At 43.3% G+C, this 17,805-nt stretch overlaps 1 protein-coding gene across 1 annotated transcript in view; it reads left to right on the top strand.

The window, feature by feature from the left end:
* LOC126162192 (uncharacterized) overlaps positions 1-17,805 on the top strand; it is a 112,292-nt gene that overhangs the window by 37,877 nt on the left and 56,610 nt on the right. The window contains exon 4 of the mRNA XM_049918520.1: positions 10,007-10,357. Coding sequence (XP_049774477.1) covers positions 10,007-10,357 — 351 coding nt within the window. The remainder of the gene's footprint in view (positions 1-10,006; positions 10,358-17,805) is intronic.

The raw sequence follows: 17,805 nt of genomic DNA on the forward strand, positions 1-17,805 counted from the left end.
TCAATCTTCTTCCACTGGAATCCATCACAATTTTTTAGTCAGGCTATACATCTTTGATACCTGTTACATTTTTAAAATGTGTATCTTGTCCTCACTGAGGTTTTGTACACTGTTATAATAAACTTAATTTTGTATTTCACAATCACCTGGGGACTATGTCCCATCGACAGCTGAATCCTTGCTCTGGTCTGTTTCTGAACCCGCTTCTCATTCCTCGAAAACCTGTTCTACATCTTTGACAATACCGTGAAAAGGGTAGTTTACTACTCACCATGTAGAGGTGACAATGAGTCAGACACAACAAAAGGACTGCTATACACTTGATCGTTTGGTCAAAAGGCCTTCTTGTCTTTGGCTGCGAACAGCAACAATGCCTGTTGGGAGAAGCAACTTGTGGTTTTGGAAGTAAGGAGGAGGCTGGGGTAGGGCGAGGGAGGGATAGTAGGGTATGGGGTGAAAAGTGGTGTAGTGTTACTTGGGGGAGCATGCAGAGAGGTGGCGGGACAGGGTAGAGCTGATAGGTGCAGTTGGAAGGTTTGAGGGAGGGGATGGGGAAAGGGAGTGGAAAAGGAGAGAAGTGGAAGAGGGAAAAAAGTAATGAGAGTTTTGGTGAACTAGAAGGCTGTGTAGTGCTGAGCTGGGAGCAGGGAAGGGGATAGTTGGGTGAAGGACACGAACTGGGGAAGATTGAGGCCATGGGGTTGTGGGAATGTGAGATATATTTTAGGGAGAGGTCCCATCTGCACAATTCAGAAAACGTGGTCTTGGTAGGAATGAGTCAGATGGCACAGACTGTGAAACATTGAAATCCAGCATGTTGTGTTTGACAGAATGTTCAGCAATTGGCTGGTCCATGGTCCATCTGTGTCTTGGCCGCAGTTTGTCAATGGCCATTCATGTGGACAGACGGATTGTTGGTTGTCGTGCTCATGTAGAAGATAGCACAGAGGATGCAGCTTACTTTGTAGATCACATGACTGCTTTCACAGTTAGACCTACCACTGATATGATAGGTGATGCCTATGACCAGACTGGAGTAGGTGGTAGTAGGAGGATTTGTGGGACAGGTCTGGCATCTAGGTCTATTGCAGGGATATGAACCATGAGGCATGGGGTTGGGAACAGGTGTGGAGTATCGATAGAAAAGGATATTATGTAGGTTCAGTGGATGGCAGAATACCACTGTGGGAGGTTTGAGAAGGATAGTGGGTAAGATATTCCACATTTCAGGGCACAATCAGAGGTAGTTGAAACCATGGCAGAGAATGTGATTCAGTTGCTCCAGTGCTGGGTGATACTTAGTCATGAGGAGAGTACTCACTTGTGGCTGAATGGTGGAAATGTGGGAGGTGGTAGGTGACTGGAGGCTCAGGCTATCTGATTCTATACAAGGGTGGGAGGGTAATTTCAGCCTGTGAAGGCCTCAGTTAGACACTTGATATATTTGGAGAGGGGCTGCTCATCACTACAGGTACAATGGTCATGGGTGGCTAGACTGTGTGGAAGGGACTTCTTGGTATGGAATGGGTGGCTGCTGTCCAAGTGGAGGTGTTGCTGGTGGTTGGTTGGTTTGATATGGATGGTGGTACTGATGTAGCTATCTTTGAGGTGGAGTTCAACATTAAAGAAAGGCTTGTTGGGTTTATGAGGACCAGGTGAAGCAAATAGGAGAGAACATGTTGAGTTTCTGGTAGACTTTGGATAGGGTGGCCTCACCTTTATTTCAGGCCACAAAGATGTCAGTGAATCTGAACCTGAGTCTGGTAATTAGGAAGGAATCCTCTAGGTGACCCATGCATAGGTTGGATAGGGTGGTGCCATGCCTGTGTCAATTGCCGTACCACAGATTTGTTATAGGTGGTACCTTCAAAGGTGAAGTAATTGTGGGTGAGGATATAGTTGGCATCAACTGAAATGAGCAGGGGGCCGTGTAAAAATGATTGATACATTTTTTATATGGGGATAGATGTTTCTCCATGAGAGCAGAGATTCTCTCAGGGGGCACAGTAACTGGCCACAATGGGGCATCCTGGATGGTTTGTTTCCTGGACTTCAGGAGGCATATAGGAGTACGAGGAGAGGTTGGAGAGGGAGGGGGGGGGGAGAGAGAGAGAGAGAGAGAGAGAGAGAGAGAGAGAGAGAGAGAGAGAGAGAGGGGGGGGGGGGGGGAGGGAGGGGGGGGATTCTGGGATGGTTCTAAGGATTTGAAGGAAGGACTTGAAATCCTGTTGGATTTCTGGAATGAAGTCACTGTGGAAAGGTTTGTAAGTGGATGAATCTGACAGATGGCAGTGTCCCTCCACCAGGTGATTCCTGTTGTTGAAAACCACAGTGAGGAAGCCTTTTTCAGCACTCGAGATTATAAGATCAGGTTCAATTTTTAGGTGATGGTTTGTGGTTCTTTCTGCAGATGGAAGGATAGTTTCCATTCTGAGATATTTGGGAAATGATGATGTAAGGTTTGAGGTTAAGTAATTCTCGAATGTGAACAGGGGGCAATTTGCAAGCATTGGGTGTGGATCACAGTTGGATGGAGGAGTGAAGTGTGTCAGTCAAGGTTCAACATTAGCTTTGGGTGGGTTGAGTGTCATTGGTAGGGTTTGTGGTGAAAAAGTGTCTGGGGGGAGAAGGGAAGATCTTTAAGAAGTTCAACATATAGAATTTGGGTGTGGGGCAAAAGGTAAGGGCTTTCCAAAGGACTGTTACTTCTGTGGGACTAAGGCTTTGATAGGGAAGGTTCATGGCTATGTTTCAGGTCTACTTATATTCTGGATTCTGTATGGTAGTGTGATAATGTGGTTGGTCTGCGAGGTAGGGTTTGTCAGCTATGAGTGGATATGGGGGAAGTTTGGAGGCTGTTCTAGGAGGTGGATAGTGGGAGTCCAAAACAGATGTAGGAGTTCAATGGGTTGGAGAAGTTATTGAGGTGGAAGTGTGCATGCTGCTTTAGTTCCTGGAGGGCAAGAGTTTCTATGTGAAATGTGGGATGCAGGGATTTGGGATAGCAGAACAGAGGAATTTTACAGATGTAGAGGTGGTGTTGCAAGGGAGTGAATTTCCAGGACTAGTTTGATGAAGGCTGAACAGATGAAGCCATTGTGAAAGTGGGATCTACAGCCAGAGAGTGGTTATGTGATGGTATGACCATTTGGGGCGGGAATCCCATGAGTTAAGTAATAACACAGGAAACACTATTTTGGACTGGGTTCTGGCTAGCGATAAAAAAAAAAAAAACTTTTCTGTATCGGCACGGGTGGAAGGAACAAAATATGTAAATAATGTAGAAATATGTGCAAAAGCTTGTAAAAATAAACAAAATATGGAAAAAACACAAAAGGGATTGAACGGATGCCATGTGGAGAAAAAAAGGTGAAACCTGAGGGTGTAAGGCCAGTACTGAAATGTGAAAATGTACTAAAATTTATGTGAAAACACAAGGAGATCAAAGTGAAAAATAAAAAAAAAACAGTAATGTAGGCTGCATGTGAGTGAGTAGATATGACAACCAAAAAGCTGTCTTTCTGCATAAATGGTCACCGACAAACTGTGGCCAAGACACAGTTGGACCAGCCACTGGCTGAATGTGCTACCCAGCATGACATGCTTCACAACTGTGCCATCTGGTTCCTCCCTACCAAAACCAGTTTTTCTGAATTGTGCATGTGGGAACTCTTCCTGCAATATATCCTACATACCCTCAACCCACCTGGCCTTAACCTTCACTAGTCTCTGTCCATCACCCACCTATCCCCTCGCCTGCACCCACTCCAGCACTACGCAACCTTCTATTCCACAAATCCACCCGTTAATTTTTTTCTGCCTCCTTTACTTCTCTTCTTTTCTGCTTCCTTTCCCACAACCCCCTCATCCGTCAAAACTCCCGACTTCATCTACCAGCTCTACCCTGTCCCCACGACGTTCCTTTATGCTCCCACAAGCAGCACGACACCTTCCCCATCTCCTAACCTTCTATCCCTTTTCCTCTCTGCCCAAGCCTCCTCCTTACCCCACAACCCACAGATTGCATCTCCCATCAGGCACAGTTACTGTTTAGCCGGCCGGAGTGGCCAAGCAGTTCTAGGTGCTACAGTCTGGAACTGCGTGACCGCTATGGTCGCAGGTTCGAATCCTGCCTCGGGCATGGATGTGTGTGATGTCTTTAGGTTAGTTAGGTTTAAGTAGTTCTAAGTTCTAGGGGACTGATGACCTCAGAAGTTAAGCCCTATAGTGCTCAGAGTCATTTGAACCATTTGAACAGTTACTGTTTGCAGTCTGGCCTCAGCGGCCAGAGGCAGTGGTTATGTGCATGAGTTGTGCTTATGTGAATGCATGTATGTGTTTTCTAGTTTAGAAGACGGCCTTTTGGCCAAAAACTGAAAGGGATAGCTGCCTTTTTGTTGTGCCTGTCTGCAATTCAATGTCTATTCTATACAGTGAGTAGCAATCTGTCCTTTTCCTAATATTGTCATTATTCACACTTGGATTGCCCATTGTTTGATTTTGCCTAGTGGCTTTTCTTCCATGCCAAAACAAGTGCTGTTTTCCTTTGTTATTATTGTCTAACATATTACTTTACTCGGCATCTGTCCTTTTCTTTCTCCTATTTCCTGTTTTTCATCTGTCACCTTCCAAACCACATGTGCTCTGACTTATGAGCCACACTGTTATCGACCATCTCATCCATGCACAATACATGAAAGTGTAGATTGTTGGTGCACCATTAAGTAATATAACTGATTTGTTGTACGTATAATATCTAAATGTATCAAAATTAATATTGTGTTAACACAAAAATAAAAAATAGTCTTCACCTTTTTGTTGTTTGAGGGTATTTCACCTGTCCCGTACATCTTGCTCACCAGATGGAAGAGTTTTGTCAGGGCTGGCTCTCCCAAGGCTATCAGTAGTTCTACTCCCAGGGCCTTGTTTCGACTTAGTGTGTGAAGAATTTGACAGAGCACTGAAAGACCTATCATATCTCCCATTTCATTTTTACCTACATCTTCTTCCATTTCTGTAATATTGCCCTCAAGTACATCACCCTTGTATAGACCCTTTATATACTCCCAACTCTCTGCTTTCCCTTCTTTGCTTAGAATTGGTTTCTATCTGAGCTCTTGATATTCATACAAGTGGTTCTCTTTTCTCCAAAGGTCCCTTTAATTTTCCTTCAGGCAGTATGTGTGTGACCCCTAGTGATATATGGATCTACATCCTTACATTTGTTCTGTAGCCATCCTTGCTTAGACTTTCTGCACTTCCTGTCGATCTCATTTTTGAGACATTAGTATTCCTTTTTTCCTGTTTCATTTACTGCATTTTTTATATTTTCTCCTTTCATCCCTTCTGTTAGCCAAGGATTTCTACTATCCCTCGTCTTTTTATCTACTTGATTCTCTGCTGCCTTCACTATCTCATTCTCTCAAAGCTACCCATTCTTCTCCTACTGTATTTCTTTCTCCTGTTCCTGTCAATTATTCCCTAATGCTTTGTCTGAAACTCTCCACAACGTTTGGTTCTTTCAGTTTATCCAGGTACCATCTCCTTAAATTCCTATGTTTTTGCAGTTATTCAGTTTTAGACTACAGTTCATAACCAATAAATTGTGGTCAGAGTCCACATCTGCCCCTGGAAATATTTTACAGTTTAAGACTTGGCTACTAAATCTCTGTCTTACCATTATATAATCTATCTGAATCCTTCCAGTGTCTCTAGGCCTCTTCCATGTGTACAACATTCTTTCATGATTCTTAAACCAAGTATTATTGAGTTATGCTTTGTGCAAAATTCTACCAGGTGGCTTCCTCTTTCATTTCTTACCCCCATTCCATATTCACCTGCTACTTTTCCTTCTCTTCCTTTTCCTACTATTGAATTCCAGTCCCTCATGACTATTAAATTTTCGTCTCCCTTCACTGTCAGAAAACTTTCTTTTATCTTGTCATACATTTCTTCAATCTGTTCATCTGCAGAACTAGTTGGTATATAAGGTTGTACTACTGTGGTAGGCGTGGCCTTCGTGTCTATCTTGGCTACAATAATGTGTTCACTATGCTGTGTGTAGTAGCTTACCCTCGATCCTATTTTTTTATTCACTATTAAACCTACTTCTCCATTACCCCTATTTGATTTTGTATTTATAACCCTGTATTCACCTGACCAAAAGTCTTGTTCCTCCTGCCACCATACTTCATTAATTCCCACTATATCTGACTTTAACCTATCCATTTCCCTTTTTAAATTTTGTAACCTACCTGCGTGATTAAAGGATCTGTGATTCCATGCTCCGATCTGTAGAATGCCAGTTTCTTTCTCCTGATAACGACGTTATCCTGAGTAGTCCCCGCCCAGAGATCTGAAAGGGGGACTATTTTACCTCTGGAATATTTTACTCAAGAAGATGCCATCATTATTTAACCGTACAGTGAAGCTGCATGCCCTCAGGAAAAATAACAGCTGTAGTTTCCCCTTGCTTTCAGCCATTTTCAGTACCAGCACAACAAGGCCATTTTGGTTAATGTTACAAGGCCAGGTCAGTCAGTCATCCAGACTGTTGCCCCTGCAACTACTGAAAAGGCTGCTGCCTCTCTTCTGGACCCACACGTTTGCCTGGCCTCTCAACATGCTGTGGTTCTAGGCACTTCAGTCTGGAACCGCACTTCTGCTACGGTTGCAGGTTCGAATCCTGCCTCGGCCATGGTTGTGGGTGATGTCCTTAGGTTAGTTAGGTTTAAGTAGTTCTAAGTCTAGGGGACTGATGACCTCAGTTGTTAAGGCCCATAGTGCTTAGAGCCATTTGTGCCTCTCAACAGATACCCCTCCATTGTGGGGTACCCATGGTACAGCTATCTGTATCGCTGGGGCATGCATGCCTCCCCAGCAATGTCAAGGTTATTGGTTCATGGGGGGAATTGGTTCATAAATAAAGAAATTATCTCTATTTAAAAATAGGGAGTGACGCATCAGACACCCTGTACAACAGCCTCCAAGCTTTCCCCACATCCACGCGTAGCTGACAAACCCTGCCTCGCATATGTACCACACTTATCACACCCTCAGAAATTCACTCCCATCGCAATACAGAATTCAGAACCTAAGCAGTTTTGAAACACAGCCATGATCTTTTCCTCCAAAATCCTTGGTCCCACAAAAGTAATAGTCTTTTGCAAAGACCTTACCTTTTGCCCCACACCCAAATTCAGTCATGCTGGACATCTTAAAGACCTTCCCTCCTCCTCCTGATCCCTCCCTCCCACAGTGGTATTCTGCCACAAACCAAACCTATGCAATATTCTTGTCAATGCCTACTCCACCCCTGCTATTGACCCATTGCCTCATGGCTCATATCCATACAACAGGTGCAGATGCAAGACCTGCCCCATGCATCTTCCTAACACCACCAACTCCAGTCCTGTCACTGGCATAACCTGTTCCCTTATATGCAGGACTGCCGCGAAAGCAATCATGTGATCGAACTGTCTGTCCACATGAATGGCCACTAACAAACAATGACCAAGAGACAGATGACCAGCTTGTTGGTGAATGTGCTGCCCAACATATTGTGATGCACTTCAATGGCTGCTTCGCAGAATGTGCCATCTGAATCCTTTCTACCACACCATCTTCTCTGATTTGCATGGATGGGAACTCTACCTGCAATATATCCTGCATTCGTGGAACCCTCTGGCCTCAACCTTCACTAGTCCCCATCCTTCAACTGCCTAGCCCCTTCCCTGCTCACGCTGCATCACTACACAGCCTGGTATTCCACCAGCATGCCCACTAGATTTATTTCCTGTGCTCTACTTCTCTTCTTTCCTACTCCCCTTTGCATGATCCCCTCCCACTGACTCCTTCCCCTCCCTTAAACCTTGTGACTGCACCTAAAAGCTTACCCCTGCATTCACCTGTAAGCAAAACTACACATTCCCGCCTCCCCTCCCCTGCTGTACCTTCCCCTCACTGTCCCAGCTTCCTCCTTACCTCAACCATCCACAAATTGCTTCTCCCATCAGGCACATTGCTGACCTCAGTATCCAGAGACATTGATCATGCAAATGTGGGTTGTGCTTGTGTGAATTTTGTGTGTGTGTGTGTGTGTGTGTGTGTGTGTGTGTGTGTGTGTGTGTGTGTTTGTTTGTTTTCAACTTTAGAAGAATGCCTTTTGACCGGAAACTCAGATATATAGCAGTCTGTCTGTTGTGCTTGTCTGCAGCTCATTGTCGCCTGTGTGTGGTGAATAACAATCTATCTTTTTGAATATTGTTCATATTCCTTCCTCGATTTTCCATTGTTCTAATCATCTTCACCTAGAGCTTGATCAGTGCTTCCTAATTTATCTAACAATAGCATCACGTGGTAGGAATTACCACAAATGCACACATGTCAAATGAGTGCTGACTATATACTGGAGATTAGTTGCATAACTTGAGTCATCTGGAGGCCTCCATCCCCTCTCCTCCCCAAGATCAGTGCACAAACAGAGAGTCAAGGAAAATAAAGTAAATTATGAATGAGGCCTACAGACCACACATTCCATAGTTTACATATTACTATATCAGCTACTAAAAATAGGGATGGCTGAAAGCTGCTACCTTCATTCATGTTCAGGTAGCTTTAGATCCAATAGCTTTTGTCAGCTTTCTTATTTAAAGTTGATTTTTTCTTTTAGGCTGTGTGATGTTTGTTAATACATTTGCTTAAATGCATGTATAACATTTTCAAGCAATCCTGGCCTATCTGTTTGTGTTTTCCAATATTGTGATGTGGGAACATGTCATGGCTGAGCCTGTGACCCATAGCACTTGAATCTGAAGTAACAGATGTTGCCAGAGAGTTGGAATGTATCCTTACTTCCTCCCTGCATTGCCATGGGAGATAGCTACACCATGTAAAAACATGTTCCAACTGAAACCCCATTGAAACAGACATAAAAGTTGGTCCAGAGGACATAAAATAGCTTATGCACAGGAGCAGAAACTCTTACATATCCTTTCCCACCAACTCCACTGCTCCTTTCCTTTTTTGTGGCCCACTTTTTATGTACTTAGCTCTTCACATAGTACACTGACATAGATCCCTGCCAGTTTCCTTAAACTACCTTTGATCTCTTGCCACATATTCTCTCATTGTCATCTTGACATCCTTTTTTGTTCTTTCCTTCTTCCATCGGTCTTGCTTTGTATCTGCCTCCCTCTCTCTCTCTCTGTGTCTGCCCACAACATTATATACAAATCATCTGTCCACCCAAATTAATGATGGTCACTGCCAAACTGCACGCAAGAGCAGCCATGACAGAAAAACTACTGAAGAATGATAGGTTTCTGTGCTTGGTTCACTACCTGTGCCATCTGAATCCTTCCCTCCAACACCATTTTATCTGAATTCCATAGATTGGAATAATCCTTGCAACACATCCATAGACTGTGATGATCCTGGCCTCAATCTCTCGCAGGCCTTGCCCCATCTCAGCCTCCACTCCTGCTCCACAGGCTTAACAGCCCTTATCCTACACTCACACCCTCCTCTCCTCAGTATCCCCCCTCCTTTGTTGTATACCCTCCTTCGTCCAGATCCATTTCTCCATGCCAGTGGTACACTCTGCACAATGTGCCACATTTTTATCCCATGTGCATGCTGCCTCTTCACCCCCCCCCCTCTCCCTGTTAAGTCACACTTCCCAAACCCTCCCACCTGCTATTGCTATTGGCCTCTTTTCTCCACCCACTCAACCTGTCACAAATCCTTTCTAAGTTGTGAGGCAGTGTGGTGCTGATATGATGCAGTCATCCAGGGAACACTGTCACTGTACAGGAGGTGAGAGAGAGAGAGAGATAGAGAGAGAGAGAGAGAGAGAGAGAGAGAGAGAGTACTTCTTAATTTTTTATATTTCACCAAGGACTTTTCTAACATAATAATTATTTTATTTATTTAGATCATTTATATGTTGACTGCACATATGATAGCTCTAAGTCCATAATTTCACTGTGTGGCTTGTCATTTACAGTGCTTCTGAACCGTGCTTGGTACTTCAAGTGGATATGAAACCATTTGAGGAAAGTTCAGATGAATGGGAGACCCCTGGGTCAGCTGACACTAATCGTGTTGCTCTCTCAGAAACAAAATTGCAAAACAGGCTACCAGGCATAATAATGAACCAAGTGGAAAGAACATTTAATATGGTGCAACGTGCTTTAAATTTAGTTGAAGATCAACAACCAGCATTCCTGAACACTCCACCAAGGCCCCCATTGACAGACGCTGAATTTCGCAAATTTCTTGACCCAATAGGGCAGGTTATCCAGACCCGTGAACTACGTACAGTCATCTACCTTGGCGGTATAGAACCAAGCTTGAGGTACGTCTGTGTGAAGGATTATATGATACTGTTTGTGCGTGATTTTTCATCAAATGAACTGATGTTTTTCAAGGATGAGTTAATTATCATTTGAATTCAGTTTTTCACTTTTGTAGTAAATGATTATTTCAGTTGCAAATGACTTGTTTTTCATATTCAACAGTAGTTCATGTGCTCTTGTTCAGATCCTAATTACTGCTTTTTCCACATAATTTCACATCACTGCTGCATAGATGTAACCCTCACCTTCTGTTGGTATCTGTGCATCTCTGTTTTTCCCCCTCCACTTCCTTCATCCATTGCCTTTACAACCTTCATACCTGGATTTTGTCACTAAATGTGAATATTTTATGAGCAGGGTATTGCATAACCATATTACATAATAACCAATTTGTGTAGCACTGATGTTGAATGAAATAGAAGTTATCCATAGCTGTAATATGAAAGGTGTTGACTGGCAAGATACAAATTACACAATTATGATTAGATGTAGAATTATTGGTATATCTGATATGTGGACCAAATGTAAGTGTTCGTTTCATAATCAGAAAAAAATAAAATCCTCCAAAATAGGTTGTCTGTTTAAGCTCATTTTTAATTTTTACAAATAGTGCAAACACACCACTTACGTAAGTCTTGTGCGCAAATAAAAAATTTCACAAGGTTGGGGTAGGTAGTTGACCATGGCTTTGTAGTAGCAACCTTCCCAGCATTTTTTTCAAGTAATTAGAGAAAACACAGAAAACATTAATCAGAATGGCAGAATGGGAATTAAAGCCTCCATCCTTCTTAACAAAAGGCCAATCTGCGTAAAATAGCACATCATGTTCATTTAGTCCTAGTGCACAATATTGTTTTGTTTAGACATTCTTCCAAAGAAGTCATTTCTTGATGTAAAAATCTAGTGCTACATTTTCATTCATGTCTCAACACCAATCACTCCTGCACACACTACACAATCTCCTGAAATCAGGCCATGAAGAAGAAGAAGAAGAAGAAGAAGAAGAAGAAGAAGAAGAAGAAGGTGGTGGTGGTGGTGGTGGTGATTGGTTTCCACTTTGTATACTGCAACTTCATTTTCCTTGCCTGATAAACTGAGTCAACATCCCTCCATAATGAGTGAGATACTAAGCATATAAAAAGGATAAGATATTATCACACAACAAAAAGCTTTAGTGTATGATTTTTGAGAAAAAATAGGTGAAAATTGTTACAGTTTTTGTGAGATTCCTGTTCTGTAATATCTAAGTAGCCCTTCACTATGTAAAAGCTGTTGCCTGATAAGTACTTTTCACTGTCTGTTTAACCCTCCAGTCATGGGCAATGAGAACATGTAGATTCAGCTCTTTTTGGACAATTTCGTGGGGCCTGTGATTATTGTGTTGCACATAACTTCTGCTCTGTTCGCATATTAGAAGTCATAATTTTCCTGTCAAATACTTTTCTGTTTCTGTGGAACATAGCAAGCTGCTATTTTCCTGTCAACTCTTTTTCTTTTACTCTGGAATGTCGTAGGAAGTATTTTGCTGTCTGAAACAGCAAGAGTTACATTTTACACATTCTCCAGTCTCTCTCACATACTTACACATATACCTTCTGATGGCAGCAGTTCTGTAACCGTATGCCCAAGCTTGTGTATTGAACATGATTTAAGGTACATAACACTTAGAAAGTTTATCAATAAGCTTATTCTTCTTTCATAATGTTGAATGCAATTTCAGTGTTTCCCATATCATTTGCATTAAATGTCACTTAAAAATAAACTCTAAAGTAAGTTTTCAGTTCTTTTCTTGTATTTCCATAATCCTATCCTAAATACTATTCGTACTATTGCATAAAAATGTCTTGTGATTTTATACAAGAAATGTAGGAAGATCACCCGTGGTTAGAGGGTTAAATAAGATCATTTTAATAATCTCTGTAATCTCTTCAAGACATTTATTGTATAATCTTAATTTCTTGCAGCCATTTTCTTTAGTCTGAAAATTGTCTTCGTATTTTATGCATTTGTTCCTCATAAAAGAAATTCCATAGCTAACAACTGAGAGTATGTACGGATAGTATGAAACTAAAAGGTAGTGGCAGCATCCTGATGTAACATTATGTCATCACTCAAATGGACACCTATGCAGATATTGTAGACCAACTGTAGACTGAAAATACCTAAGAATTAGAGATTAAACCATGAAATGTCTCAAATGATATTAAAAAATAGTTTGACTGATTATGGATTTTAGTAAGTTCGCCCTCTCTCTCTCTCTCTCTCTCTCTCTCTCTCTCTCTCTCTCTCTCTCTCTATATATATATATATATATATATATATATATATATAATAGAGGGAAACATTCCACGTGGGAACTTCCCTTCTCCTTCCCTCTTTCCTGACGAGGCAACCGTTGGTTGCGAAAGCTAGATTTTTGTGTGTATGTTTGTGTTTGTTTGTGTGTCTATCGACCTGCCAGCGCTTTTGTTTGGTATATTGACTAACCAAACAAAAGCGCTGGCAGGTCGATAGATACACAAACAAACACAAACATACACACAAAATTCTAGCTTTCGCAACCAACGGTTGCCTCGTCAGGAAAGAGGGAAGGAGAGGGAAAGACAAAAGGATATGGGTTTTAAGGGAGAGGGTAAGAGGTCATTCCAATCCCGGGAGCGGAAAGACTTAACCTTAGGAGGAAAAAAGGACAGGTATACACTCGCACACACACACATATCCATCCGCATATACACAGACACAAGCAGACATTTGTAAAGACAAAGAGTTTGGGCAGAGAGGTCAGTCGGGGCGGAAGCACAAAGGCAAATATGATGTTGAAAGACAGGTGAGGTATGAGCGGCGGCAAATTGAAATTAGAAATTAGCGGAGATTGAGGCCTGGCGGATAGCGAGAAGAGAGGATATGCTGAAGGGCAAGTTCCCATCTCCGGAGTTCTGACAGGTTGGTGTTAGTGGGAAGTATCCAGATAACCCGGACGGTGTAACACTGTGCCAAGATGTGCTGGCCATGCACCAAGGCATGTTTGGCCACAGGGTGATCCTCATTACCAACAAACACTGTCTGCCTATGTCCATTCATGCGAATGGACAGTTTGTTGCCGTTCATTCCCACATAGAACGCTTCACAGTGTAGGCAGGTCAGTTGGTAAATCACGTGGGTGCTTTCACACGTGGCTCTGCCTTTGATCGTATACACCTTCCGGGTTACAGGACTGGAATAGGTGGTGGTGGGAGGGTGCATGGGACAGGTTTTACACCAGGGGCGGTTACAGGGGTAGGAGCCAGAGGGTAGGGAAGGTGGTTTGGGGATTTCATAGGGATCAACCAAGAGGTTACGAAGGTTAGGTGGACGGCGGAAAGACACTCTTGGTGGAGTGGGGAGGATTTACATTTGTAAAGGCCTTTACAAATGTCTGCTTGTGTCTGTGTATATGCGGATGGATATGTGTGTGTGTGCGAGTGTATACCTGTCCTTTTTTCCCCCCTAAGGTAAGTCTTTTCGCTCCCGGGATTGGAATGACTCCTTACCCTCTCCCTTAAAACCCAAATCCTTTTGTCTTTCCCTCTCCTTCCCTCTTTCCTGACGAGGCAACCGTTGGTTGCGAAAGCTAGAATTTTTTGTGTGTATGTTTGTGTTTGTTTGTGTGTCTATCGACCTGCCAGCGCTTTTGTTTGGTAAGTCTCATCATCTTTCTTTTTAAATATATTTTTCCCACGTGGAATGTTTCCATATATATATATATATATATATATATATATATATATATATATATATATAAAAAATAACATTTCACATGGGAAAAATATATTAAAAACAAAGATTCCATGACTTACCAAATGGGAAAGCGCTGGTAGATAGGCACAATAAAAAAACACACACACTGAAAAAACACACAAACACACACACAAAATTTGTGTGTGTGTCCAATGGTTGCTTCATCGGGAAAGAGGGAAGGAGAGGGAAAGACGAAAGGATGTGGGTTTTAAGGGAGAGGGTAAGGAGTCATTCCAATCCCAGAGCGGGAAGACTTACCTTAGGGGGAAAAAAAGGACAGGTATACACACACACACACACACACACACACACACACACACACACACACACACATCCGTACATTCACAGACACAAGCAGACATTTTCAATGTTTCTTTCCGCTCCCAGGATTGGAATGACTCCTTACCCTCTCCCTTAAAATCCACATCCTTTTGTCTTTCCCTCTCCTTCCCTCTTTCCCGATGAAACAACCATTGGTTGCGAAAGTTTGAATTTTGTGTGTATGTTTGTGTGTCTATCGACCTGCCAGCATTTTTGATTGGTAAGTCACATCATCTTTGTTTTTAGATATATATAATTTCTCACTTCTAGCCTTGCCTCTCAATCCTCCTTGAAAAACCTTAATCCTACTCCCAACATCACCACAGCTGAAGCCCAGGCTATCCGTGATCTGAAGGCTGACCAATCCATCGTCATTCTTCTGGCGGACAAGGGTTCCACGACCGTGGTACTTGATCGTCGGGAGTATGTGGCTGAGGGACTGTGTCAGCTTTCAGACACCACTACATACAAATTTTGCCAAGGTAACCCCATTCTTGATGTCCAGGCGGAGCTTCCAGGAATCCTCGGAACCTTAGGCCCCCTACAAAACCTTTCACCTGACTCCATCAACCTCCTGCCCCAACAAAACCCCGCACTCCTACCTTCTACCTACTTCCTAAAATTCACAAACCCAATCATCCCGGCAGCCCCATTGTAGATGGTTACCAAGCCCCTAGCGAACATATCACTGCCTACGTAGAACACCACCTTCAACCCATTACATGCAGTCTCCCATCCTTCATCAAAGACACCAACCATTTTCTCAAATGCCTGGAATCCTTACCCAGTCTGTTACCCCCCCGGAAACCATCCTTGTAACCATTGATGCCACTTCCTTATACACAACTATTCCCCACATCCAGGGCCTCTCTGCAATGGAGCACCTCCTTTCACGCCGATCACCTGCCACCCTACCTAAAACCTCTTTCCTCATTACCTTAGCCAGCTTCATCCTAACCCACAACTTCTTCTCTTTCCAAGGCCAGACATACCAACAATTAAAGGGAACAGCCATGGGTACCAGGATGGCCCCCTCGTACGCCAACCTATTTATGGGTCGCTTAGAGGAAGTCTTCTTGGTTACCCAGGCCTGCCAACCCAAAGTTTGGTGCAGATTTATTGATGACATCTTAATGATCTGGACTCACAGTGAAGAAGAACTCCAGAATTTCCTCTTCAACCTCAACTCCTTTGGTTCCATCAGATTCACCTGGTCCTACTCCAAATCCCATGCCACTTTCCTTGATGTTGACCTTCATCTGTCCAATGGCCAGCTTCACACATCCGTCCACATCAAACCCACCAACAAGCAATAGTACCTCCATTATGACAGCTGCCACCCATTCCATATCCAACGGTCCCTTCCCTACAGCCTAGGTCTTCGTGGCAAACGAATCTGCTTCAGTTCTGAATCCCTGAACCATTACACCAACAACCTGAAAACAGCTTTTGCATCCCGCAACTGCCCTCCCAACCTGGTACAGAAGCAAATAACCAGAGCCACTTCCTCATCCCCTCAAACCCAGCACCTCCCACAGAAGAACCCCAAAAGTGCCTCACTTGTGACAGGATACTTTCCGGGACTGGATCAGAGTCTGAATGTGGCTCTCCACCAGGGATACGACTTCCTCAAATCCAGCCCTGAAATGAGATCCATCCTTCATGAAATCCTCCCCACTCCACCAAGAGTGTCTTTCCGCCATCCACCTAACCTTCGGAACCTCTTAGTTCATCCCTTTGAAATCCCCAAAGCACCTTCCCTACCCTCTGGCTCCTACCCTTGTAACCGCCCCCGGTGTAAAACCTGTCCCATGCTCCCTCCCACCACCACCTATTCCAGTCCTGTAACCCGGAAGGTGTACACGATCAAAGGCAGAGCCACGTGTGAAAGCACCCACATGATTTACCAACTGACCTGCCTACACTGTGAAGCTTTCTATGCGGGAATGACCAGTAACAAACTGTCCATTCACATCAATGGACACAGGCAGACAATGTTTTTTGGTAATGAGGATCACCCTGTGGCTAAACATGCCTTGGTGCACGGCCAGCACATTTTGGCACAGTGTTACACCGTCCAGGTTATCTGGATACTTCCCACTGACACCAACCTGTCAGAACTCCGGAGATGGGAACTTGCCCTTCAATATATCCTCTTTTCCCGTTACCCACCAGACCTCAACCTCCGCTAATTTCAATTTGCCGCCCCTCGTACCTCACCTGTCATTCAACATCATCTCTGCCTCTGTACTTCCACCTCAACTAACATCTCTGCCCAAACTCTTTGCCTTTACATATGTCTGCTTGTGTCTGTATGTGTGTGTGTGTGTGTGTGTGTGTGTGTGTGTTCCCCCTAAGGTAAGTCTTTCCGCTCCCGGGACTGGAATGACTCCTTACCCTCTCCCTTAAAACCCACATCCTTTCGTCTTTCCCTCTCCTTCCCTCTTTCCTCATGAGGCAACAATTTGTTGCGAAAGCTTGAATTTTGTGTGTATGTTTGTGTTCGTTTGTGTGTCTGTCGACCTGCCAGCACTTTCATTTGGTAAGTCACATCATCTTTGTTTATATATATATATATATATATATATATATATATATATATATATATATATATATATATATATATATATAATGGAGGGAAACATTCCACGTGGGAAAAATATATTTAAAAAGAAAGATGATGAGACTTACCCAACAAAAGCGCTGGCAGGTCGATAGACACACAAACATACACACAAAACTCTAGCTTTCGCAACCAACGGTTGCCTCGTCAGGAAAGAGGGAAGGAGAAGGAAAGACAAATGGATTGGGTTTTAAGGGAGAGGGTAAGGAGTCATTCCAATCCCGGGAGCGGAAAGACTTACCTTAGGGGGGAAAAAGGACAGGTTTACACTCGCACACACACACATATCCATCCACACATACACAGACACAAGCAGACATTTTCAAATGGACAAAAGGACAGGTTTACACTCGCACACACACACACATATCCATCCACACATACACAGACACAAGCAGACATTTTCAAATGTTTGTTGCTGGTAATTACAAACTGTCCATTCGCATGAATGGACACAGGCAGACAGTGTTTGTTGGTAATGAGGATCACCCTGTGGCTAAACATGCCTTGGTGCACGACCAGCACATCTTGGCGCAGTGTTACACCGTCCGGGTTATCTGGATACTTCCTACTAACACCAACCTATCCGAACTCCGGAGATGGGAACTTGCTCTTCAATATATCCTCTCTTCCCGTTATCCATCAGGCCTCAATCTCCGCTAATTTCAAATTTCCGCCACTCATACCTCACCTGTCATTCATCAACATCTTTGCCTCTGCACTTCT

This window comes from Schistocerca cancellata, chromosome 2 (genome assembly GCF_023864275.1).
Source record: "Schistocerca cancellata isolate TAMUIC-IGC-003103 chromosome 2, iqSchCanc2.1, whole genome shotgun sequence".
In the NCBI taxonomy this organism is placed as follows: domain Eukaryota; kingdom Metazoa; phylum Arthropoda; class Insecta; order Orthoptera; family Acrididae; genus Schistocerca; species Schistocerca cancellata.